General features: G+C 41.6%; 1 protein-coding gene across 2 annotated transcripts in view; it reads right to left on the reverse strand.

The window, feature by feature from the left end:
* Nucleotides 1-18,016, reverse strand: part of PLXNB2 (plexin B2) — a 358,989-nt gene that overhangs the window by 47,423 nt on the left and 293,550 nt on the right. For both annotated transcript variants that reach the window (XM_032769366.2, XM_032769365.2), the window contains exons 15-17: nt 14,613-14,782; nt 12,144-12,292; nt 9,384-9,492 (exon numbers count right to left, since the gene is read on the reverse strand). In XM_032769366.2, the coding sequence (XP_032625257.1) occupies nt 9,384-9,492; nt 12,144-12,292; nt 14,613-14,782 (428 nt within the window). The remainder of the gene's footprint in view (nt 1-9,383; nt 9,493-12,143; nt 12,293-14,612; nt 14,783-18,016) is intronic.

Consider the following 18,016-nt stretch of genomic DNA (forward strand, 5'->3'; position numbering starts at 1 on the left):
GGAAAGAGTTTACTTTCCTTGTGTTAAGATCCAGGGGGTCTGGGTCTTGGGGTCCCCTGGGAAGGTTTTGGGGGGACCAGAGTGTACCACGCACTCTAAGTCCTGGTTGGTGGCAGCACTACAAGATCTAAGCTGGTAACTAAGCTTAGAGGAATTCATGCTGGTACCCCATCTTTTGGACTCTAAGGTTCAGAGTAGGGGGTCATACCATGACAACTGTGCTAGCCTTGTTTGATAGCAACAAGCATCAAAATATCTGAAAAGAAGGCAGCCTGATACCACAGCTGATATCAAAATGAACTACCAACAGGGGGAGAAGTTAGATACTTAGTAACTGCACGACACTTTCGCTTTGGGGATCTTGGCACACTTTACAAACATTCAGAGGGTTGGCTTATAAATAAAATAAAAAATTAATAGAGATATCCTATCTCCTAGAACTGGAAGGGACCTTGAAAGGTCATTGATTCCAGTCCCCTGCCTTCACTAGCAGGACCAAGTACTGATTTTGCCCCAGATCCCTAAGTGGCCCCCTCAAGGACTGAACTCTCAACCCTGGGTTTAGCAGAACAATGCTCAAACCACTGAGCTATCCCTCCCCCCTGTAATGTGGTAATGCTGGTTCTATGTTCCCTTTAATTCCCAATTCCAACCCCACCCCATCCCCTTCCCAGGGTATCCACGTCTGATCCAAAATGTAAAGATGCAAATGGATTGATAATGGCTCACACTACTGCATGTGCCCCAAGCAGGTATTATCAATGCAGCCTACAAAAAGGCATGTGGATGCAGAATCAGGAGTGGAACAAGCAATAGTCACAGTACACACACTCTCACATTAGCACTAGCATTTTCAAAGGTAATCTAAACCTTTACAGATGGCACTGGCCCAGGAGATAAGTCCACTGCATGGTTTAAGCTGGAGGCTCAGCTTGTCTCTATAGAGCCACTATATTCTTGAGAGGAAGGGGAGTCTTCTCTCTTGGTGTAGGGCCATGCTGACAGAATGACAGACATGAGCACTTGTGGTTTATTCTCGGATTCTTTCCAGCCTCTGCCTTGAAACTAGCACATAACTGGCTGGGTTGATTCTTTTGCTGTCTCTCTTTGTTTTCTAGATTTCTGTCATGTTCTCATATTCTTGTTCAGTTACCATATTTTTCATGCTGCCAGGCTGCTCTGGATAAGTAGTTAGTTAGATACATCTAAACTGTAGCACTGCAGTTTTAGTAGCAAGAACTGAATGTGTTTTGGGGCTTCTAGCAACATTTTTTTAAAAAATGTTTAGTGGTTTAGGGTCATTTTCTACTCCAATGGTTTTCCATCCTTAAACATATGAACATAAAACTTTTCACATACAAAAACGATTGCAAGACATTACGTTTCAATTTAAGTCTTTTTTTCCATTGGTGACTTGACCTTCTTGTCCCTTTTATATGAGCGCTACCCCAAGCCCCACCTCATTGGCATGGTATAGTAGCCTCTTCACAACATAGTTTTTCAGGATTGGATACTATCTGATTCAATGGATTGCTGTGTCATGACGAAGTAACCATCAAGCAACTTTGTCCAGTAGTTGCCTAAAGTGTTTTCACACATGTGAGAGGCTTGGAAGAAACTATCAGTTTGCATATCTTAATCTCTGAGCTGATTTAATATCTGTAGGTTGGGCATCCACTATATTTTTATGTTTTTGGGGTCAGGTCTTAGAACTTGCAAGGTCAGCAAATTGACTGCTCTACCATACACAGGACATCATCTTTTATTGAATTTTAGGTTTACCTCCTTGGCTCTCTGTAGCAGATAGATGAGGTTGTGGTTGTAATCTACCACAGCTACTGCCATGTTGTCTCCATTTCTGTACACTAGAATGTCTTCAGCTATGATGCCCAGCCTGCAAAGACGTTAGTACATCTTACTGGCAGCGTCAATATTCATTTGCTGCAGGTTTGATTCTCAATGGCATTCTCAATCTCTGTATCTACCTGCTGGTGTCCAAAGTGTGGCCAGGTAGCTGTTTTCCTTATCCAGTAGCACTTGCCAATATCTGTCTTTGGCATCAAGTACTGAGTATATTTTTGCTAAATAAGACAATATTTCTTCAATTGTAGGCATGTGGTTGTGAGCCCTTTTTAGTGCCCAGTTTAAATTGCTTGTATCAATACAAATACACAGCTCGCCTGGCTTCTCAGTGACCACCATGCTGTTTATCCAACTTGTGGGCTCTGTGACTAACAATGATGCCTTCTTTATCCATTTGCTTTACTACTCCCATTTTTTCTTCTTTATGCAATGGGTACTCTGCATTGGCTTACTTGTTTTATCTATTTCTAGGTATAACATTCCTTGAACAACTGGGATGTCTTCAGATAACCTCATGGTAAACTTTTAGCAGTTTTGTTGGGTATGTATGGTTGCTTGTGTGTTTATTGGTTGAATTATTTGTCCCAAGTTTAGTGTCACTATGTTAATCAATTTGCTTGTTTTAGCTGAAAGTGATTGCTGTTATGTTCTTTGTATTGCCTGAAATTTCAGCGTATACACTTTTCTTTGGTATTCTGCTTGTGATTTGCATTTCCTAGAGGTATTATGACCATGCAATCGTATATACACCACAGAAGTTTGGAAGGAGTGGTTCAGACTAGTGCAATCCAAAGAACCAAGAATACATCAGTCAGTACTGCGACAGTTTGGAGGCAGTAACTCAAGTAGTTTACCCTTCTCAGAGTGGATGCTCTCACTCAAGGCTAGCTTGAATGAGTGACTTGAACATAGTAATTGCAGCAAACTGTTGCAGTGAAAACAAGCCCACAGAGCACACTCATACCTAGGAATTCCTCAGCTGGGCATCATTTTATCTTTTTGTGCTCTCACCCTGGAGAGTCCTTGCCTCTTGAACCAAGAAGCAGGGGGACAACTCTCCCTCAAATCAAATGGAAAAAAGGAGAGAGAGAGAGAAGGAGCACACCCTCAGGAGCAGGGAAGGTTGTGCTCCTTACACTCCCCTCTTATTTTATCCCGTGGCTACATTTTCTAGTGGACGCTGGTGAAGCAGCATTCTGACCCCAAAGAAGCTGGCTACTAGTCTTCCAGGCCAGAGAACAAGCAGGGTGTTGTAATGAAGCATAGGAAGCAGCTGAGAGAGAGAGAGAGAGAGACTGGTGGTTATGAATAATGGAGTGGATGAAAATACTACAGGTCCCATAAATGCCCTGCTAAAATAGCGGTGTGATGGCTAAAAGCTCCCTGAATATCTGCTTTGCTCTTGATTGGGCAAGTGAAGAAAGAGCCTCAAGTACACGAAAAAATATCTGAGGAAGATGACAACTTTGGATAGTGTTGAGGTGCGGGGGCTTTGGGGATTAAGCTCACCAGCCATGTTAGTGTTTCTTCTCTCTCTCTCTCTCTCTCTCTCTCACACACATACACACACAAATTTGGCTCTGACTTGGCCTCTCTCTCCCCCATTTGAGTGATTTGGCTAGCCAATGAGCTCATTTTGTTAAGGAAAAGAGTCTGTGTGTTTTGTACTAATGTAGAGGTTAACAGCTTCTAAGTTTCCTTTAAAGTATTCTCTATAGTGCATCAGATGGCTAAATAAATACGTTACAAAAGCTATTTTGCAAGCTTTTGTCTATAGTGCTATTATCTTTCATTTTTACTTTAAGGAATATGCCGTTATTTGCCTTACATAGAGAAAAGCTGTACTTAAGATGCCTGACTCAGAACTTGACATTGGAGATCACCAAAACTAGGTGTAAAATGCTTTTGCGTTGGTGACTATCCTTCTATCCTCAATCATTTCAGCCCCATAGTCATCCAGACATGCAGGCTAGGACTCAAGATCTAACCCCAATAGAAACCTTTATTTTGAGAAGGACTAATGTTTGCATATAATTAGCAAACTTCACTCATGTACAGATGAAAGGGACTACTTCTTGGAGAATTCTTCACGACTGTGGAATGATGAATTTGCGAAGAATTAATGTTCTGCGAAGAAATTTCATTTTTCCCCACAGAACTGGTGCTTTAGAGCTTCTGGCCACCACTAGGGGCTGCTGGACACAGCCAGGCCGAGCTCTCCAGCTCACAAATACGGGACATTGCCCAGGGGGTAAGGGAGGTGGGGGAAAGAAAACTGGAGGGTTCCCAGCACATCCTGAAGGAAGGAGGCGGCATGCATGAAACTCCATATAAGCCAGGGATGCAGCATCAGGTTGTTTCTTTCTCTGGATCCCTGGACTCTGGGGGGTAGAGGGTGTGGGTGTCTGAGGCTGGAGGGACAGAATTTTCCCCTAAGATGCACCCAGCTGGCATGTGTGACACACCCAGACTGAGCTGCCCAACAAAAGCATAACAAAGAAACAGGAACTGGGCTGCTGTAGGTGGCTTCTTTAACTCTCTGCTCCTCGGAGAAATCATTTTTGTTGTCTGTATTGTTAATAACATACTTGCTGACAGGTATTATGAAATAAATTACCAAAATAATTGAAATTGGTATGATTATATTGTGTTATTTTGACAAAATATGCAGAATTTTAAAATACTGTGTGCAGAATATTTAATTGTTTGGCACAGAATTCCCCCAGGAGTAGTACTCTTAGTCGCTTTGTAGTTTGATATTGTGACTCACTGCCATAGTAACAAGCAACCAGTCAGATAAAGTGAAAGAAAACTGGTTTGGCTTTTGGCTGTTCAAGTGCTGCTATGTCATTTGGTACAGATGTCTAGAGCTCTTCCAGATGTTTGGCATGGCTGGACACTGAGAAATTAGAAGTAGCATTTTATTTCCATTGTACCAGGAGTGGCTATGTTAAAACTAACAAGAGAATGTTCAAGTCATTGTTAACTTATGGCCTGATTCTGTTTACATGGAAGTCAATGGCAAAAGGACCAGTGACTTCAGTGGAGCAGGACTCCTAATAGTTAGTTTCAAGTGGAAAGGTTGGTAGTGATTTACAAGGCATGGAAGGAATTTTACTGCCCCTAGTCGCAAATGAAAGGATGCTGTAAAAGGGAAGACAGACTAGAAACATTTGACAACATGCAAGCCTTTACGTACAACGGACTGCTGCGGAGAGGAACTGAACTGGTCTGTGTTGTCTTTTATTTAATGCTACGCTTATGTTCTTGTGTAACCATAACATTTTTTAAAATTATCACTGAATGTTTAACTTTAATCTATTTGATATGCTAGGGGTGCTCTAAATGGATTATGGACACATATTACCATCTTTCCCAGTAGGAGAACAGCAGGTTAACATATCCAAGAAAGAAACAAAACAGTAGAAATACACAGCAGAAATTGTCTTTATTTTAAAAGAGGAATTTTTTTCCCACATGAAGAAATACTGAATAAGTTGGACACTTTTAAAACAAAACAAATGTCTTCTTTCTACTAAAAAAAGTCTGATGAGCATTCTTGTAGAGTACCTACCCACAATGAACAAATAAGATCCCAAACCGTGCCAAAACAGAAGCTTTCAAGACCATATAAACAGACTAGATTGTCTCTTTTGATCTTCTGTTGCCATGCCAGAAGCCAGAAAGGACCATTCCACACTTGTAGATATGTGCAAGTATGTGTGACATCTATATACTAATTTTATTCCTGCTGTCAGAAGCAGTTTGTGTTTCCTCATGGAAAGATAGGGAAGACAAGCCAAACAAGAGGTCGGCTTCTCAGCTTAAGGCACACAGCATTACCCTTTCAGATTTGGTGCTACTTGGCATTGTTGCACATTTTGTAAGTAGAGACATACATGGTGGAGATATGAAGCCCCTAAGTATTATCTCTTTTCCCATATTCGGTCTTGTTTTTTTCCAGCAACAGCTTGCTCAATTCTATCATACTTAAAAAACCCGGTAGCCCCAAACAGGCATATAGACTGGGACACAATCTCTCTTGAATTTTCAGACACACTGCTTGGCTAATGTCTGTGTATAGAAGGTTCCTTGGGAGCTAAGGCGAAGCAGTCACAGAGTCTCTTTTCTTTTCGTACTAAAGAGCAGAGGCTGCCCGCCTCTCCTCTCAGATCTGAAGAGGAGATAATAAGAAGCTCAGAATCATTTTGAGGAGATGGGAAGAAAGGTCTTCTAAGCGTAGGAGGATGGCTAAATGCCTCTTTAAAAATAAACTATTTTATTTTGCCCAGAGTCATGACACAACCTAGCACAGAATGCATTACAGCTACAATTGGTATAATTACAGCAAAATCCACCCAGCACAATAATTCTTGCAAAGCCCCCATCCCTTTTATGCTCTATTGATATAGTCCCTGCTCCAGAAATCTTAAACATTACAACTGAGATATGGCAGTTTTGGGAACTTGTGGAAACATTTAGGTAAGGAGAGTGATGATCGATGCAGGAAAGTTTCAGAGAAAAATGAGATATATGAACGGGGGCAGCAAAGGGGTGGTCACAAACCGGGATGAATTAATAGAGGGAGCAAAAGTGGATGGGAACCTGAGAGGCAGTGACCATGAGATGGTCGAGTTCAGGACTCTGACACAAGCAAGAAAGGAGAGCAGCAGTATACGGACCCTGGAATTCAGAAAAGCAGACTGAGTCTCTCAGGGAACTGATGGGCAGGATACCCTGGGAGAACAACATGAGGGGCAAAGGAGTCCAGGAGAGCTGGCTGTATTTTAAAGAATCCTTATTGAGGTTGCAGGAACAAACCATCCTGATGTGCAGAAAGAATAGTAAATATAGCAGGCAACCAGTTAAATCCTTGCTGATCTTAAACACAAAAAAGAAGCTTACAAGAAGTGGAAGACTGGACAAATGACCAGGGAGGACTATAAAAATATTGCTCAGGCATGCAGGAGTGAAATCAAGAAGGCCAAATCACACTTGGAGTTGCAGCTAGCAGGAGATGTTAAGAGTAACATGAAGATTTTTTTTCAGGTATGTTAGCAACAAGAAAGAAGTCAAGGAAAGTGTGGACCCCTTACTGAATGAGGGAGGCAACCTAGTGACAGAGGATGTGGAAAAAGCTAATGTACTCAATGCTTTTTTTGCCTCTGTCTTCACGAACAAGGTCAGCTCCAGACTGCTGCACTGGGCAGCACAGTATGGGGGAGAAGTGACCAGCCCTCTGTGGAGAAAGAAGTGGTTCAGGACTATTTAGAAAAGCTGGACGAGCACAAGTCCATGGGGCCAGATGCGCTGCATCCGAGGGTGCTAAAGGAGTTGGCGGATGTGATTGCAGAGCCATTGGCCATTATCTTTGAAAACTCATGGTGATCTGGGGAGGTCCCGGATGACTGGAAAAAGGCTAATGTAGTGCCCATCTTTAAAAAGGGAAGGAGGAGATCTGGGGAACTACAGGCCAGTCAGCCTCACCTCAGTCCTGGAAAAATCATGGAGCAGGTCCTCAAGGAATCAATTCTGAAGCACTTAGAGGAGAGGAAAGTGATCAGAACAGTCAGCATGGATTCACCAAGGGCAAGTCATGCCTGACTAACCTAATTGCCTTCTATGAGGAGATAACTGGCTCTGTGGATGAGGGGAAAGCAGTGGACGTGTTATTCCTTGACTTTAGCAAAGCTTTTGATACAGTCTCCCACAGTATTCTTGCCAGCAAGTTAAAGAAGTATGGGCTGGATGAATGGACTATAAGGTGGATAGAAAGCTGGCTAGATCATTCGGCTCAACGGGTAGTGATCAATGGCTCCATGTCTAGTTGGCAGCCAGTTTCAAGCGGAGTGCCCAAGGGTCGGTCCTGGGGCCGGTTTTGTTCAATATCTTCATTAATGATCTGGAGGATGGCATGGACTGCACCTCAGCAAGTTTGCAGATGACACTAAACTGGGAGGAGTGGTAGATATGCTGGAGGGTAGGGATAGGATACAGAGGACCTAGACAAATTAGAGGATTGGGCCAAAAGAAACCTGATGAGGTTCAACAAGGACAAGTGCAGAGTCCTGCACTTAGGACGGAAGAATCCCATTCACTGTGCTACAGACTAGGGACCGAATGGCTAAGGCAGCAGTTCTGCAGAAAAGGACCTAGGGGTTACAGTGGACGAGAAGCTGGATATGAGTCAACAGTGTGCCCTTGTTGCCAAGAAGGCTAACGCATTTTGGGCTGTATAAGTAGGGGCATTGCCAGCAGATCGAGGGAAGGTTTAGGAAAAACTTTTTCACCAGGAGTGTGGTGGAGCACTGGGATGGGTTACTTAGGCAGGTGGTAGACTCTCCTTCCTGAAGAGGTTTTTAAGGCTAGGCTTGACAAAGCCCTGGCTGGGATGATTTAGTTGGGGATTGGTCCTGCTTTGAGCAGGGGGTTGGAGTAGATGACCTCCCGACGTCCTTCCAACTCTGATATTCTATGATTCTATGACTCTAGAAAAAAAACAGATCTATGACTAGCAAGAGGAGGAGCTGCGCTGGAAACAGTGAGTTGACTTGCCTTCTCTCTACAAGGACCCTGCCCTGCTCCACTGGCTGCCATTCTAGACTTGTCCCACCGTTCACTGCTGGGTCCCACTTCTTCCCTCACATTTGTTGTTCTAGGGTTCTTAAGAGTTAATAGCATGGAAGTTAAAACTGCATGGAGGGAGAGGGGGAAGGACAGGAGTAAAACACAACGCTCACGTGCTGTGTTTTACTTTTAATCTATCAAATCTGATAACGGGATTATTTAAACCTCTCCCTTATAACAGATCCATATTATCTTCTAGTGACCACACATATACAACTAAAGCCATTATAATCTACAACATAGGCTACTAAAGCCCTAGGCTGCCACAACTACAACTAGGCACCATACTGGGGCACAGCAATTAAGATGCAGTTGAGGACTTTCCTTCAGTTTAGTGACAATCAAAGCAAATCACATGTGTAATGTGCTGCACCCCATGCTGTCTGTGGCACTGCTTATTTCTGAGCACGCCGTGCTTTTGAACAGAACAATCTTTTGAAAAATATTAAATTAAAATGTGCAGCAACATTACTTATTCTTCAGTGACTACACATTAATTGTCATGATTAATAATACTGGGTAATCTAAACATACTGATGAAAAAAACTAGTGCAATTACCATGTCTAAAGAATGCCTAATTTTTCAATGTTGAGTGTTTTGTTTGGCAGTGACAGTACCTAGGTTCATTACGGATGCTTTTTCTCTACCATAGTTTTTGTCATTTGAACTGTAGACAGCATTGCCCTATTTCAAGGCTCTGTATCTGCTGTTCAGAGGGATCTTCGTTGCTTCTACTGTATATTAATACCTTTTGAGTGTGTTTTCCAACACACTTGAATGAGCAGAGACCAATATTTCTGTTTCTGAAATAAAGTCTACAAAATACAATCACTTCTGTTTGTCCCAATGGTAAAAAACAAGAAGCACATAGAACAGTATAGAACATACTTACTTGGTATGTAAACTGTACTTCACTTGTTGAGCTACCTCGTTTTCCATTTATATCAACTTCAATTTCACCTTGCGAGGGCTCTGAGACGCTTCCAACTTGACACACAACCCTAATCAGAAATAATGCAAGTGTACCAGTAAATTTATAATTTTCTCCATTTCATCTGTTGAAAAAAGTGTATCTTAATGCACACATAAGGCATCACTCTGACAGCATTAGACTCCGAAGTCTTTATTTAGCTACCATATGGAGCACAAGCAGAAGTGCAAGCTTCCTCCCCATAACTCACTGTACCTCAACCTTGTCATGAAGAGACCATCCCCTAAAGGTGAGAGAGGATAGTTCAGTCCTCTATCCATTAGGACCAAAGCTGTGGACTTCCAACGCTACACAGTGACTACTAAGCAGCTATTGAATGGCAGTAACTTTTGGTCACTATCGACAGATCAAACTCACACTAGTAATCAAGTAGCACACTAAAGAGCATTTTTTAGTGAGTTTCTCTTTTTTTTGGCTTTTTCAGTCTTGGGATGATTGCTATTCTTCTTTAAACAATGTACTATTGTCTATTAAGAAAGAATTAAATATGAAAATCACTCTTCCAAGTATAATGTACTTAAATTACGACCTAAATAAAGGGTTGTCAAGTCCCATGGCAGATGACTCTAGAATTATCTGTTGGAGTCCTGGCATATGGAAAAATTTTCCAAATTCTTGTAAACCTTGGCTTACTATTGCTGCTGGAACCTGCACTCAGTTCCTTGTAATTTTTACTGTGTTCTTGAAAGCTACGTCTTCTTGTCAGGCACAGATAGGAAATGTTATTTTCAGAAGAATTCGCAAAATGTGTCAACTACCAGAAGTTGACAGGGAGAAGTGGTCATTAAAATACAAAATATGCAGTGGTGCTGTTAGTAGTGGCAGGATAAGAGGGATTTTTTTTTAAATGGCTTTGTATTGGTGTATAATAGTGCCTTTAATCTGAGAATCAGTAAGCCATTTCCAGAGGTAGGTAAGTAGGAGTATCCGTCTATATTACACATGGGGAAACTGAGATAGAGACACAAAAAGTGCTGTCGTCCAAGGACACACATTAAGTCAATAGCTGAGCTAGAAAGAGAACCCAGGTCTCTTGATTCTCTTCTTCTCTACTAAATAGACAATATTGTCTCCTAAAACATCAAACATTTTACTAAAGAAAAAGTGAAGCAGAGGGAAAGATTGGATGCTTTAGAAATCTTCAAAAAAAGAAAAATGTAGAACACCAAAAAATGTGCAAAGTGAATGGAAAGTGATACAAAAATAAAAAGTTACAGGCATGTGTTCTGAATTGCTTTTGGAATACCTTATTTCTTCAACCCTGAGACACACCTAGATTTAAATTACAGTATGCAAGTTGTATACATTCATTCCTTTTATCACACTGACAGAGCTAAACAAAGTAGAAACATTGGTGAGATACAAGGATACAGTCACCTAAAGTCTGGCTTCTCTCCATGTGTTTAAATCACAAAGCTTTAGAAAAGGCACAAAATCAAGGACGTTGAGGGAATTCTTTTATGACTATACTGTGCTTGTGATGCTTCTGCAAATACTTTGGGACGGGAAAGAAAGAGGTGCATCTGAGGATGATGTTGCATGTATGGATAAGTGTAAAAACAGCCACTGAGAATCTGGTGTGTACAGAGATTTCTGTTCTGACCAAAAATTATTCTCAAGATTATTGGGACATTGCCTGACATTCAGACTATGGGGGTGTGAATAGCAGTGCCTACTCTCACAGTTGGAACTGTGGGGCAGTGTAGAAAAGCCCTGGAACTTCCAAATCCATCAACTGAGTTCTCAAAAACTAGCCACTACCTAAACATTTCAAAAGTTCCTGTTAAACAGATTAAAAAATAGGAGTTACTGTAATACAGTTAAAATAACCCAAAAGAGTGTCAAGGTTCAACTGCATAGTTTTAAATATAAACAATTATCAGTCATCTCCGTTCAATTGTATTGCTTGCTTCTACTAATATCACCATCTATTCCTTACATAGCACTTTTCATGAGCTCATCTCAAAACTGATTTAATCTTGAAATTATTTGTTTGATAAGACTTGGGTTAAACGGCTATAATGCCTTTAATTTAAGCAACAAACAAATAGTTTTTAGACATATGTAGTAAATATTTAGGACAGCTTTTTAAATAAACAAATCTATTACAAGCTTGAGAAAGCACTCAATGTGACAAATCTGTTTCTGTGTACAAGTGGTTATATAAACAGGGGTGGCCAAAATTACTGACCCTCCGAGACGCATACGACAATCTTCAGAAGTTCGAGAGCCAAGGCACATGTACCAGGAGCTGGGGCTCGGGGCTTCAGTCCCACTCCAGCTGAAGCCCCAAGCCCTGGCAGGTGCAGCCTGGAGGGCTGCAGCCCCGATACTCCCCTTCCCGCTGGACAGAAGACCTTACTCCACTACCACACTGCAAGGCAGAGATTCTGAGTTCCCCACCCCTCCAGTCTGATAGGCAGAGGATGGGGGAGAGTGCGGGGCTTGCAAGCCGCACTTTAATGGTAAAAGAGCCACATGGGGCTCTTGAGCCACAGTTTGGCTACCCGTTATGTAACGTGGTTTTGTATAAATCCTGAGAGATGTCAGTACTAACAATTTTAGGTAACACTGTATTACTGCCTCTTGTATTAATACTTCCTGATAATTGCACGGAAATCTTTTTTCTAAAAATCTCTCACAGAAAACATCAGCAAGTACCTGGTAGAAACAGAGTAGAAGTCCTCTTTGAAAAGACATTCTGTGCCTGCCACAGTTATACTTTTGACATCTTCAGCTTTTATACCCAAATTAGATCCCATTATGGTCAAAAGGATTCCACCACTTAGTGGCCCAGTCTTTGGTTCAATCTGTGAGGGGAAAAAATGAAAGCAAATTTGAAAATTACGATGATGGTGCTGCTCTTACATATGGTTTAAATCCACATCACCTTGCAGTCTACACTTTTGTGTTAAAAATACAGGTGTTCTTTTGTTTACAGAGGCCTCATAAAAGAGAGACTAAGAAACCTCTTAAATTACATGCTTAGTTAGAAGTACAGAATCAGTAGATTTCAAATCTCCAATAGCAATAAAATTCTATGAGAGATACAAGTTGGATGAGGTAATCTCTTTTACTGGACCAACTGCTGTTGGTAAGAGAGACAAGTTTTTGCACTTACATGGAACCTCACCCAACTTGTTTCTCTAATAACCTGGGACCAACACAGCTATATCACTGCAAACATAGGATTCTATAACAGTTTATTACAACAAAGCCCCCAGCAGACTGTACCTATTATATACAAAATTCCTGGCTGGTGTTTGATCCTTTTTATAATTTTGTTGTGCCTATTTTTCAAAATATCACATTCTTTAAATGATGTATTGAGATTTATTAGGCTGAATTCCACCACCTGGGGGAGCATTTCTAGCTAATTGAAAAGCATTTGCATTTATCCTTCCTGTTTGCATGTGCACGTGTATTTGTTTTGTTTTGTAATCATTTCTGCTTGGAGGACCGTATCAGATGCACAGACTCTGGGACACAAAAAATGGTGCACAAAGGCCTATCATAGAAGCTTCTGCTAATCTGCTATCGGTCCCTACTATATCAGATGAGAGGAGGCAACATTATTGATCATATTTGTGATTGAAGATAAGGACCAAAAAGGGTCCCCATGGTAGAGGTGGATTTCCACAGCTCAGACAAGCATCTGAATTTGAAACTTATCTGAACCTTCCAAAGTTTTGATAATTCACCTATCAGTTTCTGTGTAGTAGTTCCAGAAAGCCCTTTCAGCTTTTTAACCTCAGAGTACTGGAGCCTATTGTACAGCATTTCGGACAGCTGCCCTGGCGGGGGAAGGCATTTAATACTTCGTTGAAATACCATCACTGAGAACAACTAGGACTATCAACTTTGAATGGCAACTACTAGCCCATCCTCATGCAACAATGGCCTTACTACACAGGGAGATGCATGGATTTTTGAATAAATAGCCTGAATTTAAGCTGAATCAGCACCTTCCTTCTGATCCAGCAAATAAACAGGACCTCTGGTCCATGGAAGGGCCTAATCCTTAAAGAAAGGGTGAGAAAGACTTGGCCTACTGAGGTGCTATAAGACTGGGTCCTTGTTCTGAACTGAGGTTATTATGACCTTGTGACCACAAAAGAGATTCCTCTCGGAGTTTTGAGGGACTTATTTGACAGAGCCTATGTTGGAGACAGTTTTAGGGGCCAGGGGAACCTCTTAGCATGTGTGTAGAATCTTCTGCTGTTTTAATACGTTTTCATAGATTCTAGCACTGGAAGGGACCTTGAGAGGTTATTGAGTCCAGTTCCCTGCCCTCATTTTCTCTGTAATACTTTTACCCTAATAATAAAGAGACTTACTCAGTAAGTACTATGTACTAATCTATAATCAGAAGAATCACACTGTGTACTGTCTCCTCAAAGATAAGCAAGCAGGACTGTTAAGGCAGTGTCTTTTTCTGGGAATAACACAGGGAAGGTGGGGAACTGTTCAGCATGGAAATACCCTGGTCAGGAGGGAGAGAGACGTGGGTCTCCACCCAAGAAAGTCAACAGCTAGGGAGCCAGGAGCCTGTCTGCAAGCACTGCCTCTGTAGTGCCCATTGGCTCAGAACGGGGAGCTTAGGTCAATGGGGGCTGCAGGGGCGGTGCTTGCAGAGAGGGGCAGTGCGTGGAGCCTTGTTAAAGTGAGTGAGGGGAGGAAGAGCAAGTGACAGAGGGAGGGAGATATGGAGTGAGTGGAATGGGGCTTTAGGGAAGGGGCGGAGTAGATCCTGGGTTGCTCTTTAATTCAAAAAGTGATCTTGGGTGTAAAAATGTTGGAGACCACTGGTTTACGGTATGCTCTACAGCATGCTTGATTAGCACAGAGCTCAGATAAGAATACATCCATACTGGTCAAGTAAACTCTGCTAACTCCCTGGTACCAACCACCATGTTTAAGTACGTACTGCTAGCATGGTTTCAACCACATTGTGATAGATCTCTCTTGATGGCAAGCTTTGGAGACACACCGTGCCAATACCATCTCGTGGCAGCTAATTTAGAAGCTTATTTAAATGTTTTGAGAAAGCCTTCTTTCAGCATGCAACATTTTCAGAGACATCTTCATGAAGAGACAATACATTGGTAGGCAGAAAAACAATCATCTTACCCGAGTAATGACGGGATGAGGGCAAGTGTTTGTAGAAGTTTTACATAGATTCTTATAAACGCATTTGTGTGGCTTGCCCTCTTCTTCACACCAGACGCATTCGTAGTCATCGTCAGCCGCAAGACACAAGCTGCAGTCACTTCGGCCATAAGAGCAGCTGTATAAAGTCACTAAAATGACAATTATAAAAAGATGCACAAGTGCAGTGTCAAGTCAATTATTGTTTCAGATATGCTCTCGTAACAAGACGATGGGGAAGAAAACCTTTAATGTCATGGCCAGAGTCTTCCAATTCAATAGGCCAATCCTGCCCAAAGCACAGTCTATTTAGCTATATAAAAGGTATTTATTGAGAACCAAGAAACTCTATTTACTTATTTACTTTCTGCCAATTTAGCACAATAAAAGCTTCCATACACAACCTTTGAACAACCTTTGTGTATGGTTCCATACACAACCAATTATTTAAAATTAGAAATCCAAACACAGCTCAATCTGTTCACTCATTTTACCAGGGAGTAGTTCTTCAAATACTATAGCCCCTGTACATCAGCCGTTAAAAATCCAGGCTATTTTAGACAGGAGAAGAGAAGAGGGTTTCCAGAGTCCAAAGTCCCAAGAATGCCCCCTCTGTTGTATTGAGAGCGATCCAGTATCAGTACCTCTGCTGATCACAGACGCATCAGTGTATCACAGAGAGAGAGTCTCTCTCAAGTAGGGTGTTCCCAGGTCATTTAGGACTTTCCAGGCCAAAACCAATACTTTAAAAATCTCCTTGGAAGCATTCAGGAAATCTAGTGGTTTCTGTAGACCCAAGCAGTACTCATTAATTTATTCCTGGTCTTTTATTATTCCCTTTCAGTAAGTGAGCGGTCTCATGGTTTTCAAACCATTTCCTCCTGAGTTGACAACCCCTAAGTATGCACTGTCCCTTCTGCAAAATATGCAGTTAAATCACAGTGGGTAACCTAGCAACTAACAGAGCCAATCATCCCATAGAGACTGCAGCACAACTGTCATGCTGGCTAGCTACTGAACAGGGCTCCTTTTATCGAGCCATGCACCAAGATTCCCAGAAAACCACAGCTTACCTTGGACCTTAGGGTTGTCTATGTGGTACAGCAAAACACATTAGAGGGGTGCGATCTGTAAACTGCTTTAACTGCTCTGTGTAGACCCTACTGGCATGAATTAAAATGTACCTAGTTTATGTTCAAGTGCACAGTGTGCTCAACAAATCATACCCCTTCAATGTGCTTTGCCAAGACCATGGAGCTAGGCCGTGATACATGATCACCATGCATAATCACCCTTAGTAGGTAAAACTAGCTATGCAGCCAAGCATTACAGCACCATGAGAAAAGCCCAGGTTTGGAAGAGAACTTTTGGATATGCACTTGACAGCTACTATAGTGGAAACTGTTTCAGCTGAAGAGGTGCCACACCATCTCAGGGCAGAAGGGGTAGATAAGTAGTGCAAGCAGCCCTGTAGCTGTCTTTCTTCTTGCTAGTCAGTTTATCAAGTGATATTAATGAAGCACTGGAGGAAGTTTCTTCCTTAGAGTGAAGTGCAGCAAGTAAACATTGCTGACTGGAAGCTGAGGAAGGGGGTTTGGGAAGGAGAGGAGAACGACTGCTTTTGGAATGCGTAGGTTAAGTCCATCCTCAGAATGTCTGACTGAAAAGAGCATGCACCGGCCCTCCTTTAGACAGAGGATTAGAACGCTGGGTAGAGCGCCAGCTAAATCACTCTCCAACTTCTACCATTTCAGTGCACTTTTATATACTGGAGAAGAATAATAGAAGATACTTAATTTAGTAGTAAGCAATTAGGCATTGAAGTAATATCAATAGATTTTTAATGCTAATTCCAAGAGGCAACCATGTCGGATTACTTTTCTAACTGACTAGTAATATAAAAACACATTTTCTCCATCTCTGTCCTCAGCAGTTTTGTGCTCTCTTTGTTAGGTATGCAAAATATAGTGGTGCCCAGTAGAGCCAGTCTCTCTGCAACACATATGTAATTGAATGACTTCAGTCTGGTTCTTCCTTGGAGAGTGCATTTTTAAAAACAGCACCTACTAAACAGCAGATGTGCTTGCTGGGTGTATTCAGAGCCTCAGCTGGTGACTTCAATGACAGTTTTTATTTTCATTACTGTGCAGCGTTAATACAGTTGAGAGTGAGAGACCTGGATTTTACTCCTTCATGTGCACTATCAGTGATGGTTTCTAAAATTCAACCAGTTTTACCAGTGTGAACCCATTCAAGGCAATGGAGTTGCACTGGTGATCACAGGGTGCCTATGGTGGGCGGTAGGACCCTTGTTACTATTAATGATGAAACTGTAGGAGAAGACCTAACTTGACTGAGATTCCATGTTGAGTTTGCAGTATTAAGAGTTATGGGAGAGGTGAGGAGAGTCTCTTTTTACTTGTACACTAAACTAATTTGATTTGGAAACCACTTGGACATGGACCCTCTCAGTCATTTTAAACAGAGTATTTATTATTTACTCATTCATTCTGCAATTAAAAAAAAAAAACCAAGCAAATTTAGTGCTGGGTAAAAGGTGCCAGACTGACAACCCCACTTTTTCAAGAGAGTTAACACTTCCCTTTATCCTTGGAACAGACAGCACTGGCTGCAGCTGGGAAAGCTTTTCCCACATCTACAAACATGAACATAATTTGAAAGATGTAACAGATTGCCTTCCTAATCCAGCACTCAAACTGGTAATAGACTGTCCTTGCACAGGAGCTTTAACAAGTGGGGTTGTTAAATCTTCCCTTTGCCTTCACACAACCTACAATCTCCACCCACATCACCACATGACAACCTGACAAAGCAAAGGAACATATTTAATGAATTGCTAGAAGAGGAACCTCACTCCCTTTCTCTTCAAACAAAGTCAGCACAGCAACATCTTGAAGTCTCTCACATCCAGAGGCATGACAGGGACAGGGAAAGATAGAGTCTTAAAGTGTTAAACAATCCTTCATTCCTTGACCAACTTATTAAATACAAAAACAACTAGGAGTCCTTGTGGCACCTTAGAGACTAACAAATTTATTTGGGCATAAGCTTTTGTGGGCTATAACCCACTTCATCAGACGCATGGAAAATACAGTAAGCAGGTATAAATATACAGCACATGAAAAGATGGGTACATTTATACCTGCTTACTGTATTTTCCACTCCATGCACAGACTAACATGGCTACCCCTCTGAAACTTGTGATTAAATACAGGAGCAGCAAGCCACTCATTAGATTCAGACTAATCCATCACCTTTAGATTCAAGCTGTGAAGTAATTGATAACAAGGACAAAAGATAAAAGGGATAGCTATATTGGATTTCATACTGTTCAAAACCCACCAGTGGTCTGAGATTTAAAATGT

Source organism: Chelonoidis abingdonii, chromosome 1, assembly GCF_003597395.2.
Source record: "Chelonoidis abingdonii isolate Lonesome George chromosome 1, CheloAbing_2.0, whole genome shotgun sequence".
In the NCBI taxonomy this organism is placed as follows: domain Eukaryota; kingdom Metazoa; phylum Chordata; order Testudines; family Testudinidae; genus Chelonoidis; species Chelonoidis abingdonii.